Raw genomic sequence first — 22,782 nt, 5'->3', positions numbered from 1 at the left:
CCACCCAGACGCAAAGTTATGAGTTCAAAAACGTCTGCTGTGAAATATATATTCCAAGATTTTCACGACTTTTCAAAAAATAGCAGATCTACAAGCTCATAGCACTGTGCCGTGCTGCGGCACTATGAGCTTGTAGATCTGCTATTTTTCAACAGCTAAAGTATAAAATAATGGTTCAAGTGGTTAAGAGCTAAGGTGACACAGACGCGTTCCAGTCCTTAATTGGCTAACCCAGTTCTACCCATACCAGGTTCTACTGCTGAGCTTGTAGATCTAACCCAGTTCTACCCAGGTTCTACTGCTGAGCTTGTAGATCTAACCCAGTTCTACCCAGGTTCTACTGCTGAGCTTGTAGATCTAACCCAGTTCTACCCAGGTTCTACTGCTGAGCTTGTAGATCTAACCCAGTTCTACCCAGGTTCTACTGCTGAGCTTGTAGATCTAACCCAGTTCTACCCAGGTTCTACTGCTGAGCTTGTAGATCTACCGTCAGGTTCTACTGCTGAGCTTGTAGATCTACCGTCAGGTTCTACTGCTGAGCTTGTAGATCTACCCAGGTTCTACTGCTGAGCTTGTAGATCTAACCCAGTTCTACCCAGGTTCTACTGCTGAGCTTGTAGATCTAACCCAGTTCTACCCAGGTTCTACTGCTGAGCTTGTAGATCTACCGTCAGGTTCTACTGCTGAGCTTGTAGATCTACCGTCAGGTTCTACTGCTGAGCTTGTAGATCTACCCAGGTTCTACTGCTGAGCTTGTAGATCTAACCCAGTTCTACCCAGGTTCTACTGCTGAGCTTGTAGATCTAACCCAGTTCTACCCAGGTTCTACTGCTGAGCTTGTAGATCTACCGTCAGGTTCTACTGCTGAGCTTGTAGATCTACCGTCAGGTTCTACTGCTGAGCTTGTAGATCTACCCAGGTTCTACTGCTGAGCTTGTAGATCTACCGTCGCTGACGGGCTGAAACCTGAAATGTTAATATTTTAAACCTTTTGTGGGTTTTTTTTTTCTTTTCTTTTTTCAATTTTCAATTTGAAACCTGAAAAGTAACGTTTTTTTGACATATGAGTTGTCCACCTCTGACAGAGACGATATGTACTTTTTGGCGAGTGAATATATATATATTTTTTAAATATGCCATTAGTGCATACATATACTGTACCTGCCAACCCTCCTGCATTTTGCAGCAGACTGCGTTTATTTGACAGTTTCTCCTGCATGACTCCTGCGCCAGCATTTCTCCTGCTTTTGGGGGATTTCACCCTTTTTTGCGTAGTCAACCCGGTCAAAGATCAAAGGCTTTGTAATGGATCCCATGTTAGTAAAGCCTGATAAGTAGAGAAAAAAGAATCCCGCACACTGTCTGTTAGATTTATTGAGCCACGTTTCGCTCGTCAGAACTTCATCAGGTTGCCTGATTTTTCAAAAATAGCAGACCTACAAGCTCGTAGCGCGCCACTCGGTGGCGCGCTACGAGCTTGTAGATCTGCCATTTTTCAATAGCTAAAGTATAACATATCAGGTTGCCTGATGAAGGTCTAACGAGCGAAACGTTGCTCAGTTCCAGTTATCCGACGCACCTGTCCATTGTAGGGCCTAGTTCACACGTACACAACAAATGTTTGGTCCGTGTGTGATGTCTGATTGCCGTTTGATTGCTGCTCCAATTCATTTTCAATGGGAGTCACATGGTTTGATCAAACATTTTAGTTTGATGAGGGGGGAGCAATCAGTAATCAAACACAAATGTTTGATCAAACCATGTGACTCCCATTGGAAAAGCATTGTGGTGGCCCAAAAAAACGACCAAACATTGCTTGATTGGTGTTTGGTACGTGTGAATGAGGCCTAGGTGAGCAGAAGGACCTTTTTCTTATAGTAAAGCCTGATACAAATATCAAACTTCCCAAATCCACCAGAATACAGGAAAGTACATCTATCTATTTGTTACAAAATTGTCTGGGAGGGGGGGGGGGGGGGGGGGTAACAAAATGATTTGATGGTCTGAGGTTGGCACGTATGCTTTAGTGACTAAAGACTAATTCAGATGATTTATAAATGTACGCCTTTATTTGCATTTGGCGTATGAGAGATGTAGAAAGAAAATGCTTCCCCGAATATCCTACTATACTATACAGAGCAGATTTTTTATACATTATGGCTATGAGTTTTCCTAAAATTAGATTTAAAATATTGCAATATATCGCCTTGCCATGCAATATCGCAATATATATCCCAACATATGGAAGCGTGACCCCCTGTATCGTGATACAGTGCGCATAATCTGCGTATTGATCCATGGCAATAACACACAGCCCAAGTTAACGGCTATAAGCTCACCGCATAATTGGTGCCACACAATCATGTAAAATCGTGACCCCCTTTATCGTGATACAGTGCGCATAATCTGCGTATTGATCCATGGCAATAACACACAGCCCAAGTTAACGGCTATAAGCTCACCGCGTAATTGGTGCCACACAATCATGCTTGCATTGTAAAGTCATTCAGCCCACATCCATTGTTTTAAACAATAGATAAGTAGTCAGTCACATTCAAATAGCATTTAAAGCAGGTGCTGGGGCAACAGAAGACAGCAATAAAAGGCAGGAAACAAAGACAGTCGGCACACTGTAGCGTCCCTTAAGTGCACTTAAGGGACGCTACAGTGTGCCGACCTTCTGTCATGATTTTTTTTTAAATAACTTATAGTTTTATCCTGTGCTCCAGGACCATCCTAACCTCTCTCTCTCTCTCTCTGTCTCTCTCTCTGTCTCTCTCTCTCTCCCACATACCGTTAGACACCAAAAAAAGATGTTACGTTGTAAACAACCTTTCATTGATGAAAAGGATTAACACTGGGACAATCAGCATGCACGCAATCAGGGTTGCATGCATGCAGGCTTTCATTTACGAAAAACCACAAAACGTTAAAATAGGTTTCTGCCCTACAGCAACCAAATATGATATAAGGGTACAGATGTAAAGATAAAGAACAATGGATATGTGCATATACAGTGCACTGTATATGACATGATGTACAACAATGTGGTTCAGAAAAAAAAAGAAAAAGAAAAAGGAAGGAAGGAAGAAAAAAATAATAATACTTGGCTCTCATGAGGAATAATAGCAAGCAAGCCAAGTCTTAACACTGGCATGGTATGTGTGAAACACACTGGCAAAGTATAGGTGTCAAGCACGCTGGCAGATAGCTTTCATTGCTGCGTGCGTGCGTGCGTGCGTGCGTGCGTGCGTGCGTGCGTGCGTGCGTGCGTGCGTGCGTGCGTGCAAGGAGAGTCTGCCTTGTAGGACTGAGAGTCTGCCTTGTAGGACTGAGAGTCTGCCTTGTAGGACTGAGAGTCTGCCTTGTAGGACTGAAAGCGACAGTAAAGTGTTGCTATTTGAAAGAAAGGTGGGTGTGAGGCTGCAATACTGAGAAAAAAATAAAACGTGTTGTGATCATGTAGATTTTTTTGTATAAAACAGGACCTAATCATGTAGCCTGGTCAACCGATAGCGACTCAGAGTAGAGTTGCTGCTTCTTCACCTGGAAAGGAGCCAGCTTAGGTGGTTCGGGCATCTGGTTAGGATGCCTCTCGGGCGTCCCCCTAGGGAGGTCCTCGATGCACGTCCCACTGGGAGGAGACCCCGGGGCAGACCAAGGCGCAGTTGGAGGGATTACCTCGACTCACTGGCCTTGGAACACCTCGGGATTCCCCAGGAGGAAGTTACTAATGTTGCTCTGGAGAGGGAAGTCTAGAGCTCTCTGGTGGAGCTGTCGCCCCCGCGACCCGACTACAGATAATCGGTTGAAGATGGATGGATGGATCAACCAATAACCCGGTCACGTGAATTCACATTATCATGCATGTGTCTTCAACCAATGGGCGGGCGTTTTGCAGAAGCCAAAGAGTGTAGGAGCCAATCGGAGTCTGCGCTCAGGGCCTTAATTGTGATTGAGTGACGCTGATTAGCTCGTCCACTTTTTGTGAATATAATAATGTAAGCCCGGTAAGCCTGGAGGCTACTATTGTTGTGATCTCTAAATGGACCCTCGGTCTGGCTCTGACAGGCTGGCAGTGTGTGTATAGGCTGGGTGGTGTGTGATGATCCAGTGGAAGTACTTCTGCTGGTACGGCGCCGGGCCCGGGAGAACAAGTAATGAGACAGAGTAGGCAGTGTCACACTGTTGGTTCACAAAGTTCACTAGACAGACAGGGAATATTTATAGTGCTGAATCATAGAAACGAGACAGTAAGATATGAAGATGCTCGACAGAGGAACGTGGCATGATGATGTGCAAGGTTGGCCTCACGATGGACAAGGTCTAGCCTTACTGTCTCGCACACCAGATGGACCTTATGGGTGCCACCTAACCTAACAGGATACCTCACATACCAGGCGGACCTTATGGGTGCCACCTAACAGGAAGCCTCACATACCAGGCGGACCTTATGGGTGCCACCTAACAGGATGCCTCACATATTAAGACAGTACAATGCAGACGGAGGAACATCTCGCTATCAAGCACAATGCAAGCTGCACTGTAACTTATGAAGTACACTGTATCTCAAGTTCAGTACACACACTTACTTAGCTGTATATGGCATGAATCATAACACTAATTATTAGGTATTATTATTATGTATCTAAATCTCCAAACCAATGAAAGCTGTCAAATAATTCTAGTAGAGTAAAAAGAACAACATTTATGTAGTGGAATAGAATTATTAAGATGATAATTTGAAATACTCAAGTACTGTACTGTACTGTACTGTACTGTACTGTACTGTACTGTACTGTACTGTACTGTACTGTACTGTACTGTACTGTACTGTACTGTACTGTACTGTACTGTACTGTACTGTACTGTACCACACAGAAGAAGAATGATAGCGAACAGGCAGCTGGCAGGATGAGTCCAGTATGTGACCATTGAAGTCATTTCAGCAGACCTGAGACATTGATGTGTGAGATGTTATCAGTGATGAACAACAAAACCGTTATAGGTGAAGACGTGCTCTACTCAGGAAGTCAAGTTGATAGTCTCTGTAACTGATGGGTGCAGGCCTTCCTCAGCATGTCGAACTCAGTTTGAAACGCTGAGGAAGGCCTGTGTGCCGAAAACGCGTTCGTATCTCTAGGTAGACTGCTGCTGCATGTGATTTCATGAAATAAAGAAACTCAAACATTATACAAGAGAGTGCGGATATTCCCTTTTTCCAATGTTATCAGTGATCAGTCTCACACCTCAATGTCTCTCCTCTCCTTTTCTGATGCTCTTCCTCTCCTCACTTTCCACCTCCTCTCTTCTCATCTTCTATTAGGTCCTCCTATTGCATGTTCCTCTCCTCCACTGCTTGCCTTACCTCACCTCACATCATGGAGTCTCAATGGACATCAAATATGTTCAAAAAAAGCATTTGGCCCAAAAAAAGAAACCTCAACTCTGACCTCTTGCATTGTGATGAGTGCAGGTTTATATATAGTCGACAAAATCAAGGTCTTTGCCAACACTTTGAGTTTGAAAGGCATTGAGGTTAAAGTTACGGACGCACGCACCGATGTGGAATCTAAAGGGGCTGGAATTAACGATTTGACCGATAGCCGATATTTGTTTATAAAAGGGAATTCTGTCGCGTCTCAGCCAAGTGAAGGCAGGTCCGGTGTGCCACAGCCAACGTAGCACCAATGTGAAATTGATGCATGATTACACTCTCAGAGTGTAAAGAAATAGACCCACAATGGACCCAAATCTATCCAATTCACACTGATAATGTGTGTATGGTGATGGTGAACGGCTGCACAGAAAACAGATGGACAGAAAGGAACGCAGAGCGGAAGAACACGCTATATGGAATTGAAACAAGTGAGAGAATAATGAGAGAATAATGCTGCTACTGATGCTACAGTGACGTGAGAGAATAATGCTGCTACTGATGCTACAGTGACGTGAAGAAACTGACCATGCTTAATGACATACGCTATAGTGAAAGCTATGGTGGAAAGAAGTACTCACGTGTGTTACTTAAGTCAAAAGTAGCAATGCCACAATGTTACTGTACGTACAGTATAAACATACTCTGACCTGACAGAACCAAAGTAAACCATAGTTAACCCATTTTTTGCGGGAACCCCTTTTGGTGTTTTAAACATTATGTTATGATTTAGCTATTGAAAAATAGCAGATCTACAAGCTCATAGCGCGCCACCGAGTGGCGCGCTACGAGCTTGTAGGTCTGCTATTTTTGAAAAATCGTAAAAATGTGTCGCAAATCTTTGAATATATTCTTTCAAAGTGAATGTTTTTAACTCAGGTCTAAATGGACAAAGGTTGTTCAAAATGCATACTTTTCCAAAATCAGCTCACAACATTGCGCCACGTTGTGAGCCAAAGTACAAAACAAGGCTCAATTGGTTAATGTAGCCTATGTTTTGTAATCTATATCTATAAATGCACCAAGTCTCTGTGTGTACGTTCCGCCCCACCAACTTCAAATATTGGCCCAAATTAGGCAATTGATCACACCTGATCCCCCCTAGATCTCCATATATGGAGCTGGCCTGTTCTGACATCACAATGATGTTCTGACATCGGCATAGACTGTAAATAACTCCATATATGGGCATAAAAGGGACACAGACATAATACGTGTGTTGGGGCATGCATTTCCAACTTGCATCGTTTCAAGTAGGCAAGTGCCAAACGGGCACCACTCTAGTAATAATCTAAATCTACAAAGTAACTTGTAACGTCAACGTTTTTTATATAAATCCTAGTGTAGTGGAGTAGAAGGCTAGAAGCATAATATGCTTTGTGTTCAGCTTTTCGATACATATATGTATTGAAAATCTGAACACTCAAAGTAAAAATAAAAATGACAGTACTCTAAAATAAATTACTTGGTTACTTTTCCGCCACTAATTGTGTGTGCTAAGTGTTCTCTGAAGCCAGCAGAGAGCCAGCCTACTTTTACATCACGCCAACCCTCTCTCCACTATAGTCCTAACCAAAACACATTGTTACTCTAATTAGCGTGATGATGTATTCATTTGGCGTGCATTCTGCCTTTATGGAGTCAAAGACAGCAATGCCCCCCCCTCCCCTCTCTCACTATCTCCCTCTCTGTCTCTCTCCCCCCCTGGGGGGTAGTGGTGGTGGTGGTGGGGGATGGGAGACTCTCCTCTGGAAGCGCTCATGACTAAAATCTGCTCCTTGCATGGTAAAGGCAAGTGAGTGAGTGAGTGAGTGAGTGAGTGAGTGAGTGAGTGAGTGAGTGAGTGAGTGAGTGAGTGAGTGAGTGAGTGAGCGAGAGAGAGTGTGAGTGAGTGAGTGAGTGAGTGAGTGAGTGAGTGAGTGAGTGAGTGAGTGAGTGAGTGAGTGAGTGAGAGAGAGAGTCAGTCTTTGCGCATGCATGCCTCGCCTCATTTCACAACCATAGGTTTCTGTGTCTTCTGTGTATGAGAGGTACTGTATATAGACTCCCTACCACAGACAGTGTACATGTGCAAGTGTGTTAGGACTGGGTAACTGAAAACACAGCTATCGAAACTGAGGATTTTTTTACCTGTTTGTATATTGGGGTCCAAGAGAGATACAACATTTTTGATCAAATGGGTGTCTGTGTGCTCCTATATCCTCCCAATGAAAAGGTTGAGAGAGAATCATTGCTGTATAGCCTCCAGGGACTCCCTCACTGTGTGTGCCTGTTGACCCCAGATGGTGCTAGTGGCCCCGGTCACGTAAATGACCATGACAGGGGGGCGGGGCAGGTAATGGAATATAATCAATGAGCAGAGCTAAAGAACAGTGACACAAAGAAAGGCTATGAATACTGTCAGAGTTAAGGGGGGGGGTCTTTGAAATGTTAAAGTTTAAGAAACCACTGCCAAAACCTCACCGCATGCCTTTTTTTTTTTTTTTACTATATAGAAGTGTCTATTTGTACGTCTCTAAATGTTTTGATGATTTGAACAAGGTGGACCCTCTTGTAAACAAGTGTAATGCTTTATTGGGTCGTCCACTCACAGTTAACAGTCTTTGTGTTGAGTTGTGCTTGAAATGTACTGTAATTCTGCAAACTGTTAATAAATATTTCAAGCAATCAATCAATGCCAACCAGTAACTTATCAGAATAGATTACAGTAACCCATTAAGACCTGATTGGCATATTGCTGCACGAAGCTATGAGCTTGTATATCTGCTGTTTTTGAATGTATAGCCAAAGTGCAAAATAATGGTTAAAGTGGTTAGAATTTAAAGAGACACAGATGCTTTCCCCTGGTTTTAATGGGTTAAGTGGCCGTGTCCACTGAGGCCTTCCCCCTGGCTGATACAGTACAGGGTTGTGCTATTATGTGGCACCTGGGTGTTTACTGTTTAGTGTACAGTATACACACACACACACACACACACAGTAGGTGTTGTAAATAGATTACCATTTGCTAGAGCACATTTTACAAAACGCTGAGGAACGCGCACACACACACACACACACACACACACACACACACACACACACACACACACACACACACACACACACACACACACACACACACACACACACACACACACACACACACACACACACACACACACACACACACACACACACACACACACACACACACACACACACACACACACATTTGTGAGCATTTTTTTCCCCGACTTTAAACGCCAAACAAAAAAAAACTCTTCCAAATGCCCTGAGTTCAGTTGGAGCTTCAAGCCGCTTCAAGCTGATGAAAATGCCATGCACACGTAAACGTGCCAGCGGTAAGTAAATGCTGCATGTGCACCACGCTTTTTCCAAAAAAAGACGCGGTGCTCCCGTTGTAAACAATTGAAAACATAATAGTACACTGCGCTCAGAAAAACTAAAAACATCTTGGTGGACACGGACTCTAAGTATAATAACACATTCAGGACGGGAACCCCTTTTGGTGTTTAAGCATTATGTTATACTTTGGCTATTGAAAAATAGCAGATCTACAAGCTCATAGCGTGGCACAGAGTGCCGCACTACGAGCTTGTAGATCTGCTATTTTTGAGATATCGTGAAAATGTTGTGAAAATCTTTGAATATATTCTTTCAGAGCGAACGTTTTTAACTCAAATCTTTGCTTCTGGGGGTCCCTGGAACAACATATTTTCATATTGTTGGGGGTCCTTGACATGAAAATGTTTGAGAATGACTGATATAGAAACATAGGTTTTCCAGACAGACATTTGTATGGGGGGGGGGGGGGGGGTTTCCCTATAGCTGGCACAAAATATTTTCAGATGGAGGTCCCACAAACACACATCAAAATACATATTCATTTGGGAGTTCCTCCAACATGAAAATATTTGAGCAGCACACTGACTCTGAGGAATGTGGAGGAGACGGCGGCCGGGAGAACCATGGAGCCCTGGGCAGTCTCTGGGTGGTGGGTTACCCTTTCCAAGGCAGCTGCTGCCTGCCTATGGGATATAGAGCATCCGGGTTGGGTGGGTGGCAGAGGGAGGGTGGGCACCGCACCGGTTCCACCGCTGCAGGATTGCTCGGGGAGGGACTTGCTGATGCATGGAGAGACAAACTGACCGACCACTGCTCCGGAACATCATGTTTGTTTGATGGTAGAACAAGTGCACCTGGAGCCATATTATATGCTTATAATTGGAGCAATGTCCCACCATGAAAAAGACACAACTGTAATCTTGGCCTTGGAGAGAAGAAAGGAATACCCTTTTCCAGTTGTGGGCTGCGACTGTGTGTGTGTGTGTGTGTGTGTGTGTGTGTGTGTGTGTGTGTGTGTGTGTGTGTGTGTGTGTGTGTGTGTGTGTGTGTGTGTGTGTGTGTGTGTGTGTGTGTTTCATATTTGCTCAGAATAGGATAGCAGTGGGTGCCGCTACAGAATGATACAGTACAGGGTTGTGCTTTCATGTGGCACTTGGGTATTTAGTGGATAGGTGTTGTAAATAGATTACCAATTTGACAAAATGCTGATGCACGCACGCACGCACGCACGCACGCACGCACGCACGCACGCACGCACGCAGTCTCTCACACACACACACACACAGTCTCACACACACAAGCCTGGTAAGTAGGAGAGGGGCTAAAGAGTAGCTAATTACATGCAAGTCAGCAGCAGTGGATTTCCGTGCTCTCTCTCTCTCCCTCTCTCTCTCTCTCCCTCTCTCTGTCTCTCTCTCTCTCTCTCTCTCTCTCTCTCTCTCGCATCTCCAATGAGATGACAGCAAGTTGGCAAGGCCTGCAGCTGGAGGCTTCTCTCGCTCTCTCTCCCAGGATTCCCTCTAGATTACACACACTCCTCCGACGTGGAGAAAGCGTTGGAGGACGCCCCAACAAGAGAGGCCGTCCAAAGCCATTGTGGGGATCGTGACTGCGACGATGGATATGCAGGGACTATACTGTATAAGCAGTGGTAGAAAAGGTGTTTACTTAGGGCTGTACTATCGAATGGTACTGCCTGCAGGTCACACTTCAGATTCGTTCCACTTCTCACGTTCTCATACAAACCCCTTACACAACAGCAGCCGTTCAGACTATGGGTTTTATGGGTAAGTCTCCCATTGGCAGAATTGAGGCAGCAAATCGTGAAAAGTGTCTACTAAGGTCGTCTTTGCGGTCACTAGTAGAGAAGTAGCAAGCAAATGTAGTCCAGGCGTTTTATAAGCACCTGGCAAAAAGTTTTAAAGGACCTGAGTAAAAGTACAAAAGTGTTGGCAATCAAATATACTTACAGAACGCATACAAGTAAGTCTTGTAACAATGTCTGTAACAATAATTGTTACAGTAATAAATGTACAATATTTGACTGTGGGTTGCAGTTGAATTGAAGCATAAAGTATTAAAACAAGGGGAAATCATGCATCAAGCAAAAGTAAAAGTGCCTCAAAATAGTTGTTAAGCCCATAGTAGGCGACTTAAGTAAATGTACATAGTAACATTCCACCACTGGGCTATATTTATATATAGATGTTGCAGTGTGTCTTGTTTGTTTATATTTATATATAGATGTTGCAGTGTGTCTTGTTTGTTTATATTTATATATAGATGTTGCAGTGTGTCTTGTTTAGATGTTGCAGTGTGTCTTGTTTAGATGTTGCAGTGTGTCTTGTTTAGATGTTGCAGTGTGTCTTGTTTAGATGTTGCAGTGTGTCTTGTTTGTTTATATTTATATATAGATGTTGCAGTGTGTCTTGTTTGTTTATATTTATATATAGATGTTGCAGTGTGTCTTGTTTGTTTATATTTATATATAGATGTTTCAGTGTGTCTTGTTTAGATGTTTCAGTGTGTCTTGTTTGTTTGCAGCCCTGCTGGAGACGCCATGAAAACAGCCAGTGACAAGTTAATCCACTGCAGTTGTACCTTTGCCAAGGCCCAGCCATATTAAGGCTGCAGTTGTACCTTTGCCAAGGCCCAGCCATATTAAGGCTGCAGTTGTACCTTTGCCAAGGCCCAGCCATATTAAGGCTGCAGTTGTACCTTTGCCAAGGCCCAGCCATATTAAGGCTGCAGTTGTACCTTTGCCAAGGCCCAGCCATATTAAGGCTGCTTAAGGATATGTTATGTTGTACCTTTGCCAAGGCCCAGCCATATTAAGGCTGCTTAAGGATATGTTATGTTGTACCTTTGCCAAGGCCCAGCCATATTAGGGCTGCTTAAGGATATGTTACGCTTGTGTGATACAGTAGGTATAAGGGAAACGGGGGATTTACGCTTTGGAATCTGATGACGCACGATGAGTCACTCTGTAAATATTGGCACTCGGAATTATGTTAAATAAATAGCGTTTCACAGCCAAATCAATCTTTACGGGGTCCTACCTCACAGGGAAGCCACGGATTCGTTTTAACCTGCCACGGTTTAGTTTTAACCTGCCACGCATGTCAGGAGCCACGGGTTAGTTTTAACCTGCCACGGTTTAGTTTTAACCTGCCACGCATGTCGGGAGCCACGGGTTAGTTTTAACCTGCCACTGTTTCGTTTTAACCTGCCACGCATGTCAGGAGCCACGGGTTAGTTTTAACCTGCCACTGTTTCGTTTTAACCTGCCACGCATGTCGGGAGCCATGGGTTAGTTTTAACCTGCCGCGCATGTCGGGAGCCACGGGTTAGTTTTAAACTGCTACTGTTTCGTTTTAACCTGCCACGCATGTCTGGAGCCACGGGTTAGTTTTAACCTGCCCACCTAAGAGTCAAAAACATGAGAAGGAATGACCACGATATGTCACACTGCTGCATGCTGGGATATGAGTTCAGGGGAGGAGGTCCAGTATGTCACACTGCTGCATGGTGGGATATGAGTTCAGGGGAGGAGGTCCAGCCATAGAGGATATGAGTTCAGGGGAGTAGGTCCAGCCATAGAGGAGTAGGTCCAGCCATAGAGGAAACACGAGCCATATACCCTTTGACCCTCCCAGCATCTCATTTGCATTCAACGTTTGTGGCCTTGTAAACAGGGTTTGTGCTTTTCAAAGTGGGGTCCAGGGACCCCTTGGGGTCCTTGACGGGGGTTCAATGGTGAAAAAGGAACCAGAATATATATTTTACAGCTTCGGAGCAAGATCCAGTGTGCAGACCTGATTCTTGTTTGTGGGTTTCAAGGTGTCCACAGCCAGATTATAGTTAATATACTATACTATAGCATAAAATTCATTTAGCCTTAACCCAACAGTATATACAGCACTGTACTGTAGTCTATATTTGAAAATAGTTGATGTGCTATAAAAAAATCACACCCGTGTGAAGTGAGGGGCACTAATGTATTAAAGTCTAACTCATGTTGATTAGGTGATGTAATGGTGATGTAAAACAAACAGTGCAAACACAAACATTAAACACCATTAACAATACAGAGACAATATGACGTAAATTTTCCCTTCATTGTCAATGGCGTTTACAAAACAAACATTGAACTGAAGACGAACATTAAACCTGTATATAGGAGGGGCTATAGTGCCCCTCAAAAATAATAATAGTCAGACATTCAGCAGGTCCTTAAGCGAGGAACAGCTCCCTCATCTGCCAATGCTCATTCATGATGACCGCTACGGGGTTTGACATCACTATAGTCTTTCAGGCTGCGAGTGACTAAAAGCTGACACACCACATAAGAGAATAAGAAATGTGAAAACGCTCATCTATTGGGGGTAAAAGAAGACAGAAAAGATTGAGAGAGAGGGGGAGGAGGTGGGAACAGGCTGGGATGATTCACACAACGCACACACCATGGCAGCTGAGGTGGCTGCTGTATCTTGGTGATCCATGAGTCATGTTTACCATAGCACCGGGTATAGGGATTACACAACTTCCCTCTCCATTACAAAATGATGCCCTTTGTGCCAATATTTACTTGATGGTGGAAAAGCTGACGCTCCTAATGCCTCTAAAAAGCTCCCAGTGAAGCCTAATTTACCTTAGTCGCACGACTTGTGCCCCACATGAGGAGAATAGCTGATTTCCAAACCACAAGTGGCACTAGTGGTTGTTGTTTTCATGTGAGCTATATGCCGGTCATGTAAAAACGTGTATATGAGGCTTGAGGGCTGGCACACAGCTCTCCTATAGATCATCAGAGAATTAAGGGACCAGTCCAATGACCCACACCCCGACTATACAAACACAAATCACTGTAATCTAATGCAGTGGTTCTCAAACTTTTCTTGTTCTCATTGGAGGCAATGTGGGGTTCAGTGTCTTGCCCATGGAGGACACTTGGACATGTGGACGGGAGGGGCCGGGAGTCGAACCGCCTAAAGAACTGATCATTGGAAGATCTTCTCTACCTCCTGAGCCACAGACTGACCCAGACTGAGCCGCCCACAAAAAGATCCCAGAGAAAACACACCCTGAGTTATATAGACTCCACTGGGACAGTATGTACACTACTATAACAATCACAGCTTGGATTCCTTACAACTCTAAAAATATAAAAGGTCTTTACTTAAAGGTAGTGTAAGTGATATTTTTTGGTTAAAACAAAACGTTTTTTGTTAAAAGGTTAAATCACTATATATTTTGATAGTCATTGCTATAGAGTGTTTGTTCAGTAACAGCTAGGTTTACTTTAACTCTTACTATATTTTCAAATAGGGGTCTGTGGTCAAATTATACATTTACATCAATTTAGGGATCCTTGACATCAAGATGTTTGAGAACCCGTGATATAGACCAGCCGGTCTCAAAATGGGGCCTGGGGCCTGGGACCCCCCCACCCCCCAGGGGTCCTTGCGGAGTTACTGGTCTGAGTGTGTACAAATTAGAATCTAGGCATTTATCAGATGTTCTTATCCAGAGCGACTTACAATATAAAGCAAGGCACTCACATAATGAGCATGGAGCAATGGAGCATGCAGAGACACAGTATAGTGCCTCAATAAACTATAGGATCCCTGCAGGTAGACAGAGTTCCGGACCCTAATCATGTATGTGTAGAGTGGGATCCCAAAAAATAAAACAAATACATTAATAAATATATATATTATAGGGGGGGGGGGGGGGTCCTTGAAAATAAAAATGTTTGAGAACCAACCACCAATGTTATAATAGACCGCCAACACTCAAAGCCTACATCTGTCCGTTCCACCTTAAAAAGCTAGTGGGACGGGGAGAGCTATCCGCGGTGCTGAACCGCTCGAGCTGCTGCGAGCGACATCTGTACACATACGCGCGCGCGCGAGCACACACACACACACACACACACACACACACACACACACACACACACACACACAGCCTGAGCAATGGATACTACTATACACCGAGCCGTTAACGACGTTGAAATCAATCGCTCTTCATAAGCTAGTATCAACAACAGCACAGGACAACATCTAGCAGATCTCGCCCATGATGTCGTGTTGTGTAATCCCTGTATACGTGACGTTTCACGTGATGAAAGGTTACGCATTTTGGCATGATTTTACGCGAAAATGGCGCCCGTTGCTAACCCAACCCCATGGCTAAACAGAGCGGTGGTGTAGTGGAAAGGCATGATTGGGACACACAGACATTCATGGTCATCCCATTCTCCCTGCTGTACGTGTGCTCCTCCTCGGGATCAACGCACAAGACAAGGAGGGGTGTCCCTTAAAAACGAGGAAAGGCTCGGAGTGCAGACACTACAATAAGTCCATCATAGCTATAGCTATAGCCTTCTGTCCACTATATCTGTATAACTGTAACCTATATGGCTCATGTTCATAAATAACATCATGTCTGCTTCCGATATGTTAAGGGGAAACATACAGGCAGCTACAACCAGGCTAGCCTCTCTCACACACGGTGACAACTGTACCAATGCCCACTATGTGGTGGTAACAAGCCTGCAGTGCATCACGTCCAATCACACAGGCTCAGAGAAGAAACCATGAAACACCAACAGACAGACAGACATGCTGCATTACATGTCGCTCTGCTGTGCTGCTATAGTCCTCTCCTCCTCTCCCTCGGTCTGACTGTCACGTTATACAAAACAAAACGCGTCCTCCTTACTTGAGCATGGTCTGTTCCTTCGCGTCCTCCTTCTTCTGGCGGTCCATGACGCCGAGGATGATCTTCCTCTCGTCCTCGGTCAGGTGGCTGAGGTCCGGCATCTCCGGCCCGCCTGGACCGGCGGCGGCGACGGCTTTGGCAGCAGCCGGGCCGCCCCGGGGTCCGAGTGGAGCAGACATCTTTGCACACAATTGCTACAAAATGGAAAATAATAATGGGGGTGAAAGCCAGGATCAACAACCAACCGATAGCATATTAGGCTACGGTTCATATCCAGGAGAGCCGCACACACACACAGCTGTCAAGCATGGAATCACGAGGTTCTGGGCCTCAGAGAGGGAGAGAGAGAGATGAGAGCTGCGCTCAATTGTTAAGGCTACACTGCTAAAGACTATGGCATTGTTATTATGTTAACACATTCAAATGAGAGACAGAATGGTGTTCACCATGGGCTACAGGTTTCGCCATCGATTTATAAAGAGTCATAAATGCTCATAAAGAGGGCATGAAGTCAACTGTAACAACCTCTCTGTTTCTCTCTCTCTCTCTCTCTGCATATAGAAGCTATAGGAAGGGATTTGGTTCGTCAGGAACAAGCTGAATCGTTTAATTCACACACCCCCCCTTTTTTCCCGAAAGATGAAATGACTAAACGATGACAGATTGATGCTATAGAACAATCCACATGAGAGCATATATAACTGTCCCAACCGTATATAGCCTCAACCAGTCCAACTATATGGATGCACAGCAGAAACCAGAGGGTTATCGGGAAGGGGGGAGAGAGAAAAAAAGAAAAGCTCTTGCCTTTTATTTTGCAATCATGTTAAATCCTGTCCTAACCCATCGCTTCCATCCTCTGGAAATGGTTCACTCGCATGTTGAGAATGTAATAGATGCCCCCAGTCCGTCCTTGTTTTGTTTTTCTTCCGAGTGTCTCTCTCTCTCTCTATGGCCACACTCGCTCTTGCCTTCCTTCCCCAGCAGGTTGCTTAATTCTTGGAGATGTCTTAAATGCACAAAAATGGATGCAATGAGGAGGGAGGGAAAAAAAGAAAAAGAAAAATCCCAGATAGGAGAGTAGGCGGAGCTACTAGAAACACGTAGAACAAAGCTTGAAACGGACGGACGGACGAGAGAGAGAGAGAGAGAGAGACAGAGAGAGAGAGAGAGGGGTTGCCGACGCACTGTATGTTCATTGACAGTATACAGATCAAGCGTTTTGCAAAACGCGGACTGGAGTGGAGAGTGGACTGGAGAGAGACCTCCCCGAGTCCTCCTCCTCCCCCAGTCCAGATCCTCGGTGGGCTCACCCGGCTCAGTGGTTTTACATTTTCATATCAAGGCTCATTATTTATTCAGCATTTGAGCCACGCGGACCACCATGACGTCAAGCCTCTCAGACCCAAAACTAAAGAAGATGTTGTCCACAATTCCATGCTGTAAACCTGCCTATTGATGTTGGTACCATTAGGAGAGAGAGAGACAACAGGCACACGTTGATAAAAATAACAATTCTTCTACATTCTGTAATTGTGTAGATTTTGTAAATTAACTGATGCAGATTTTTTTTAAGCAATAATAAAAAAAAAATGAGAGCGTAAAATGAAACCAAATGGATCCATTTTACGTTCTCAAGATCTAATAATAAGGGTCCATTTGGTTACCAACTTTCTGTTGGGGACCGCACCTGGAATCACCCCAAGGACCACATGGTGGTCCACGGACCATTGGTTGAAAACCACTAGGCCAGGGGTGGGCAACTTTGACGATGGAGAGGGCCACTATATTTCCACACTCACTCCCTAGGGCCATAATTTACTGTCGTAGCAAAAATAGCCGATCTACAAGCTAAAAACACGTCGCAACTTGTGCTTGTAGATCGGCTATTTTTGCTATATTCGAATTGAAATCTTGATTTTTTTTGCTATTTTTGAATTGGAATCCTGAAAATGTACATGTTTATCTAATTTCAAATGCCTTTAATTATACTTGAGCATTGAGCTACTAATTTAGAGTAATTAAAGCGCGTCATGTTTGCATGTTGTGGAACAGCTGAAACCTTGTGACATTAACCTGAGGGCCACATTAAGTGAAGGTGGGGGCCGCATGGGGCCCCCGGGCCGCCAGTTGCCCACCCCTGCACTGGGCTATAGCAGGAAAGCATCATGCATATTTCATGGAGGGAGAGACCAGGGTATGAGTGAGATGGTGAGTGAGGTGAGAGGGGGGGGGGGACTGGTGAGTGAGGTGAGAGGGGGGGGACTGGTGAGTGAGGTGAGAGGGGGGGGGGGGGGGGAGACTGGTGAGTGAGGTGAGGGGGGGGGGGGAGACTGGTGAGTGAGGTGAGAGGGGGGGGGGGTGGGAGACTGGTGAGTGAGGTGAGAGGGTGGGGGGGGACTGGTGAGTGAGGTGAGAGGGGGGGGGGGACTGGTGAGTGAGGTGAGAGGGGGGGGGAGACTGGTGAGTGAGGTGAGAGGGGGGGGAGACTGGTGAGTGAGGTGAGAGGGGGGGGAGGGGGGAGACTGGTGAGTGAGGTGAGAGGGGGGGAGACTGGTGAGTGAGGTGAGAGGGGGGGGAGGGGGGGAGACTGGTGAGAGGGGGGGAGGGGGGAGACTGGTGAGTGAGGTGAGAGGGGGGGAGGGGGGGGAGACTGGTGAGTGAGGTGAGAGGGGGGGAGACTGGTGAGTGAGGTGAGAGGGGGGGGGGGAGACTGGTGAGTGAGGTGAGAGGGGGGGGGGAGACTGGTGAGTGAGGTGAGAGGGGGGGGGAGACTGGTGAGTGAGGTGAGAGGTAAATGCAGAAAGGACCGTCAGCAGTTGCGTGACTCACATACATTCCGGTTAATCCAGAGGTTTCTAGTCAAAAACAATCCATGTGTGGATGGATGGGATTCCAGAAGGAAAAATCCTATAAGATTTATATATAGGATCAAATACTTTTTCATGTTAGGAATATTATTCTATTAGAATGTATATCCAATATTTGTTGCAAAATGTTATAGGATTTTTAATAGCATTTTGTCTTTTTGTCGAGGGACGCCCCACCAAATGTGGGTATGAGCACGAAAACAGCATGGTTGTTTTCTCCACCTAAACGCACACACAAACACACACGCACGTATTAACTTTATATATGATGCTTTTGAGTGTGCCAGTACAGTACAGTGACAGTACAGTAGAGGGTACAGTAGAGGGACCGCCACACGGTAAAGGTGGTTGCACACCGGCCGCGTTTTTCGGAAAACCGATGGAGAAACGGCGCTAAAAATCCTCATTGCGTGACTCACATAAATTCCAGTTAATCCAGAGGTTTCTAGTCAAAAACAATCCTATATGTGGATGGATGGGATTCCAGAAGGAAAAATCCTATAAAATGTAGGCCTATATAGGAACAAATACTTTTTCATGTTAGGAATATTATTCTATTAGAATGTATCCAATATTTGTTGCAAAATGTTATAGGATTTTTAATAGCATTTTGTCTTTTTGTCGAGGGGCGCGCCACAAAATGTCCGCAACACAAACATTAAATGCCATTGACACACGTCTCATATTCGCCATTGACAATGAAAGGAGAAATTAGGTCAAATGTCCGCCAAATATGACGTAAACTTGTGGCAACAGGCATTCTGATTGGCCACAGTATGAGATGATAAGAGCGCCCCTCACTTCACACGGGTGTGATTTTTTGAGTGGTGCAACCACTCCCTTATATACTACGGAGCTATGTGTGTGGCTGGGTGGGCGGCTGGATGTCTGGGTATGAGCACGTTAACAGCATGGTTGTTTTTCACCACCTAAATGCACACACAAACACACACGCACGTATTAACTTTATGATGCTTTTGGGTGTGCCAGTACAGTACAGTGACAGTACAGTAGAGGGTACAGCAGAGGGACCACCACTCGTTAACTGTCATTTCTCAACCGTTTTGGACGCGGGGCGACACGCCGGAACCGGCCTGGCCCCCTGGGCGCGTTCCTGGGGGTCTGGAACTCCCCCCCCCCCCCGGGAACCCCCACACGGAGTTGCACCACATCACTTCACACGGGTGTGATTTTTATCCATAGACGCAAACAAATCCCATTAACAATAAAGAGAATTTAAACCGTTTATTTTACATACACTACATCACCTAATCAACATGAGTTAGACTTTAGCGCCCCTCACTTCACACAGGTGTGATTTTTTGTCATAGGTAGCCTATTATTCCAAAAATTGGATATTGGAATATGACTCTTTCATGCTTTTATTTTCTTAAAGAATAATCTACTGTATATTCAACGATACGATTAGGCACACACACACACACACACACACACACACACACACACACAACAAACACAACACACACGCCCTACCAACTGTCATTAAGACATGCGAATCCCTTGACTCCTTCAAAACCGCTCTCAAAGGGTACCTACGGATGGCTGCAATTCGAAACTGGCCCCCGTAAAATCTGAATCCCCCCCCCCGCCCCCCCCTTTTTTCCCCTCACTGTATATATTTCTTTTCCCTTTTTACCTCCTTTATGATGAATTCCTGTTCTGTCTATAGAAGTGTCTATTTGTACGTCTCTAAATGTTTTGATGATTTGAACATGGTGGACCCTATTGGAAACAAGTGTAATGCTTAATTGGGTCGTCCACTCACAGTTAACAGCCTTTGTATTGAGTTTGTGCTTGAAATGTACTGTAATTCTGCAAACTGTTAATAAATTCTTCAATCAATCAATCAACACACACACGACACAACAGACACAACAAACACAACACAACACACACGCACACACGACACAAGTTTTGACTGAGCAAGTGAGCATTATCGTTATTAATTACGGTAATTATCCTAAGAAATTATTGTAATAATAAAATCCTTTATCAACACACAGCAGTACATAAATGAATGTTTAGCCTCTAGCTAGCAATAGCCTAAGCATGATGATGATGACTCACAGCTGTTCAGTGGGAGTGGCGTCGAGCGAAAAACTTCAGTAGAAAAAAACCCCACCTATTGACAGACGCTGAAAATCATTCTTCATCTTCTTCTCCTGCGAATAATTATAGGCCTATATGGAATAAGGTCTGTCTCAACTAGTTAGTAGGCCTACTAGCCTAAAAATCAGAAGATATTTTGAAAAGTCGCGCCAATCTGTCAGGGGGAGTTCAGGCAGATATCAATCCGCCTAGTCCCTCCGCAGGAGGAAGTAGTCCTTTGTTTTTTTTTGTTTTTTTTGTTTTTTTTTTACCAGAAACCAGAATAATCCGCCGGCACTGACCGGCAGGCAATTTTTTTTGCTACCGGCTGATTCGGTCTAGCTTATTAGCCAGGCTAGGACCAGAGCCCATGATCTATGATATGTATATTCTATGAAAAGTTTATGATGTCCATGTTTTTCAACCAAACGAACCATGCAATGGTTTAAAGCAGTGGTTTTCAACCAGTGGTCCTGGTTCCAGGTGGTCCCCAGCTAACCAAATGGACCCTTATAAGTCCTTTTGTTCTTTTGATCAATATGTATTATTTGCCTGTTGTCTCTAGTGGTACCACATCATTACAGCATGGAATTGGTGTGGACACAATCTTGGGTCTAAGAGGTTAAATCTGATTAAATGGTGGTCTGTGACTCAAATGCAGAATAAATAGACCTTGATATGAAAAGGGTTGAAAACCACTGGTGTGGTCCAACCGTCCGAGGACCCCCAGCAGTCCTTGAGGGTGTTTCAGTAGCCCACGAGGACCCCCAGCAGTCCTTGAGGGTGTTTCAGTAGCCCACGAGGACCCCCAGCAGTCCTTGAGGGTGTTTCAGTAGCCCACGAGGACCCCCAGCAGTCCTTGAGGGTGTTTCAGTAGCCCACGAGGACCCCCAGCAGTCCTTGAGGGTGTTTCAGTGGCCCACGAGGACCCCCAGCAGTCCTTGAGGGTGTTTCAGTAGCCCACGAGGGAGCAAAATAGTAGGCCTATATTTAATATTTTTAGACTAAATAGTATATAGACTATCAAAAATAAAAAGTCTTTTTTTCAAGGTTTTAAAGAAGAACTACAATGACTAATAAAATGTTGCTATATAGAGGGTATGCGTGTGGCATCATCATCAAACCAGGAAGTTATGCAGGAACGCCTACTGAGTGGCAAAAAACTAGTATTATCTGATTGCATTAAACAACATTAAACAATGTTAAACTCACTTTGCCTGTTGCTTTGCCACTCGATGTGCCATTCACTTTAAGCATGTGCATACTCTCTATTGTCAATAATACAATCTTTGTGTTTTGCCAAGAGAAAAATCACACCCGTGTGAAGTGAGTGGTGAAACTCTGTGTGGGGGTCCCGGGAAGTTCCAGACCCACAGGACCACGGCTAGGGTGCCGGCCCGGTTCCGGCGAGCCGCCCCACGTCCAAAACGGTAGAGAAATGACAGAGTTACCAATGTGGGGGTCTCCGGGTGTCCCCGGGGAGTCCTCGGGGGGGTCTCCGGAACATCCAGACCCCCAGGAACGCGCCCAGGGGGGCTGGCCGATTCCGGCGAGCCGCCCCACGTCTGAAACGGTTAAGTAATGACAGAGTTACCGTGTGGGGGTCCCTCTACTGTACTGTACTGTCACTGTACTGTGTACTGGCACACCCGAAATCATCATATATACAGTTAATATGTGCGTGTGTGTTTGTACCGGTATGTGTGTTAGATTGCACACAGGTGGTGAAAAACAACCATGCTATTTTCGTGCTCATACCCAGGCACCCAGTCAGCCACACACACACATAGCTCCGTAAGAGGCCAACCCAAAGAGACACGGAGAAGATCTGTGGAGAAGGAAATGAAAGAACTGGGATGGATGGACCTGGGTCCTGGGGCCAAGTGCAGCACTGGGCAGCAGGCAGACGGCATTGGTGTTCATTGGTGAAGACCTCATGTGCTATGCAGCACGAAGAGGATTAAGTTGTAAGTAAGTATACTTACAATATCCCCTATATGTAAAGCCTCTGTGAGGCTAGTGTTGATGGGATTATAATGCAACAAGACATGCTTGGATGCTGAAGGTCTGCACTTTTACTTTTTTACTTAAGTAAAAGTATCAAAACTGCAATATAGAATTGCTCTGTTACTTACAAGTAAAAGTTCGGAATTCAAAATGCACTTGAAGTAAAAGTATTGGCATCAAAATATACTTAAGGTACCAAAAGTAAAAGTACTTATTATGCAGAATGTTCCATTTCAAGTTTTCAAATGTATAAAATCTTTTTGAAAATAGCAGATCTACAAGCTC

General features: G+C 44.8%; 1 protein-coding gene across 1 annotated transcript in view; it reads right to left on the bottom strand.

Moving 5' to 3' along the window:
• The window catches only part of LOC306925126 (regulating synaptic membrane exocytosis protein 2-like), a 203,526-nt gene extending 183,007 nt beyond the window's left edge, over positions 1 to 20,519 (bottom strand). The window contains exons 1-3 of the mRNA XM_079503808.1: positions 20,470 to 20,519; positions 16,319 to 16,520; positions 15,512 to 15,705 (exon numbers count right to left, since the gene is read on the bottom strand). Coding sequence (XP_079359934.1) covers positions 15,512 to 15,690 — 179 coding nt within the window. The 5' untranslated portion in view covers positions 15,691 to 15,705; positions 16,319 to 16,520; positions 20,470 to 20,519. The remainder of the gene's footprint in view (positions 1 to 15,511; positions 15,706 to 16,318; positions 16,521 to 20,469) is intronic.
• Positions 20,520 to 22,782: the final 2,263 nt, after the last annotated feature.

Source organism: Electrona antarctica (assembly GCF_951216825.1).
Source record: "Electrona antarctica genome assembly, chromosome: 6".
Lineage (NCBI taxonomy): Eukaryota > Metazoa > Chordata > Actinopteri > Myctophiformes > Myctophidae > Electrona > Electrona antarctica.
The sequence above is the reverse complement of the archived record's forward strand: the minus strand, read 5'-3'. Positions and strand labels throughout refer to the sequence as shown.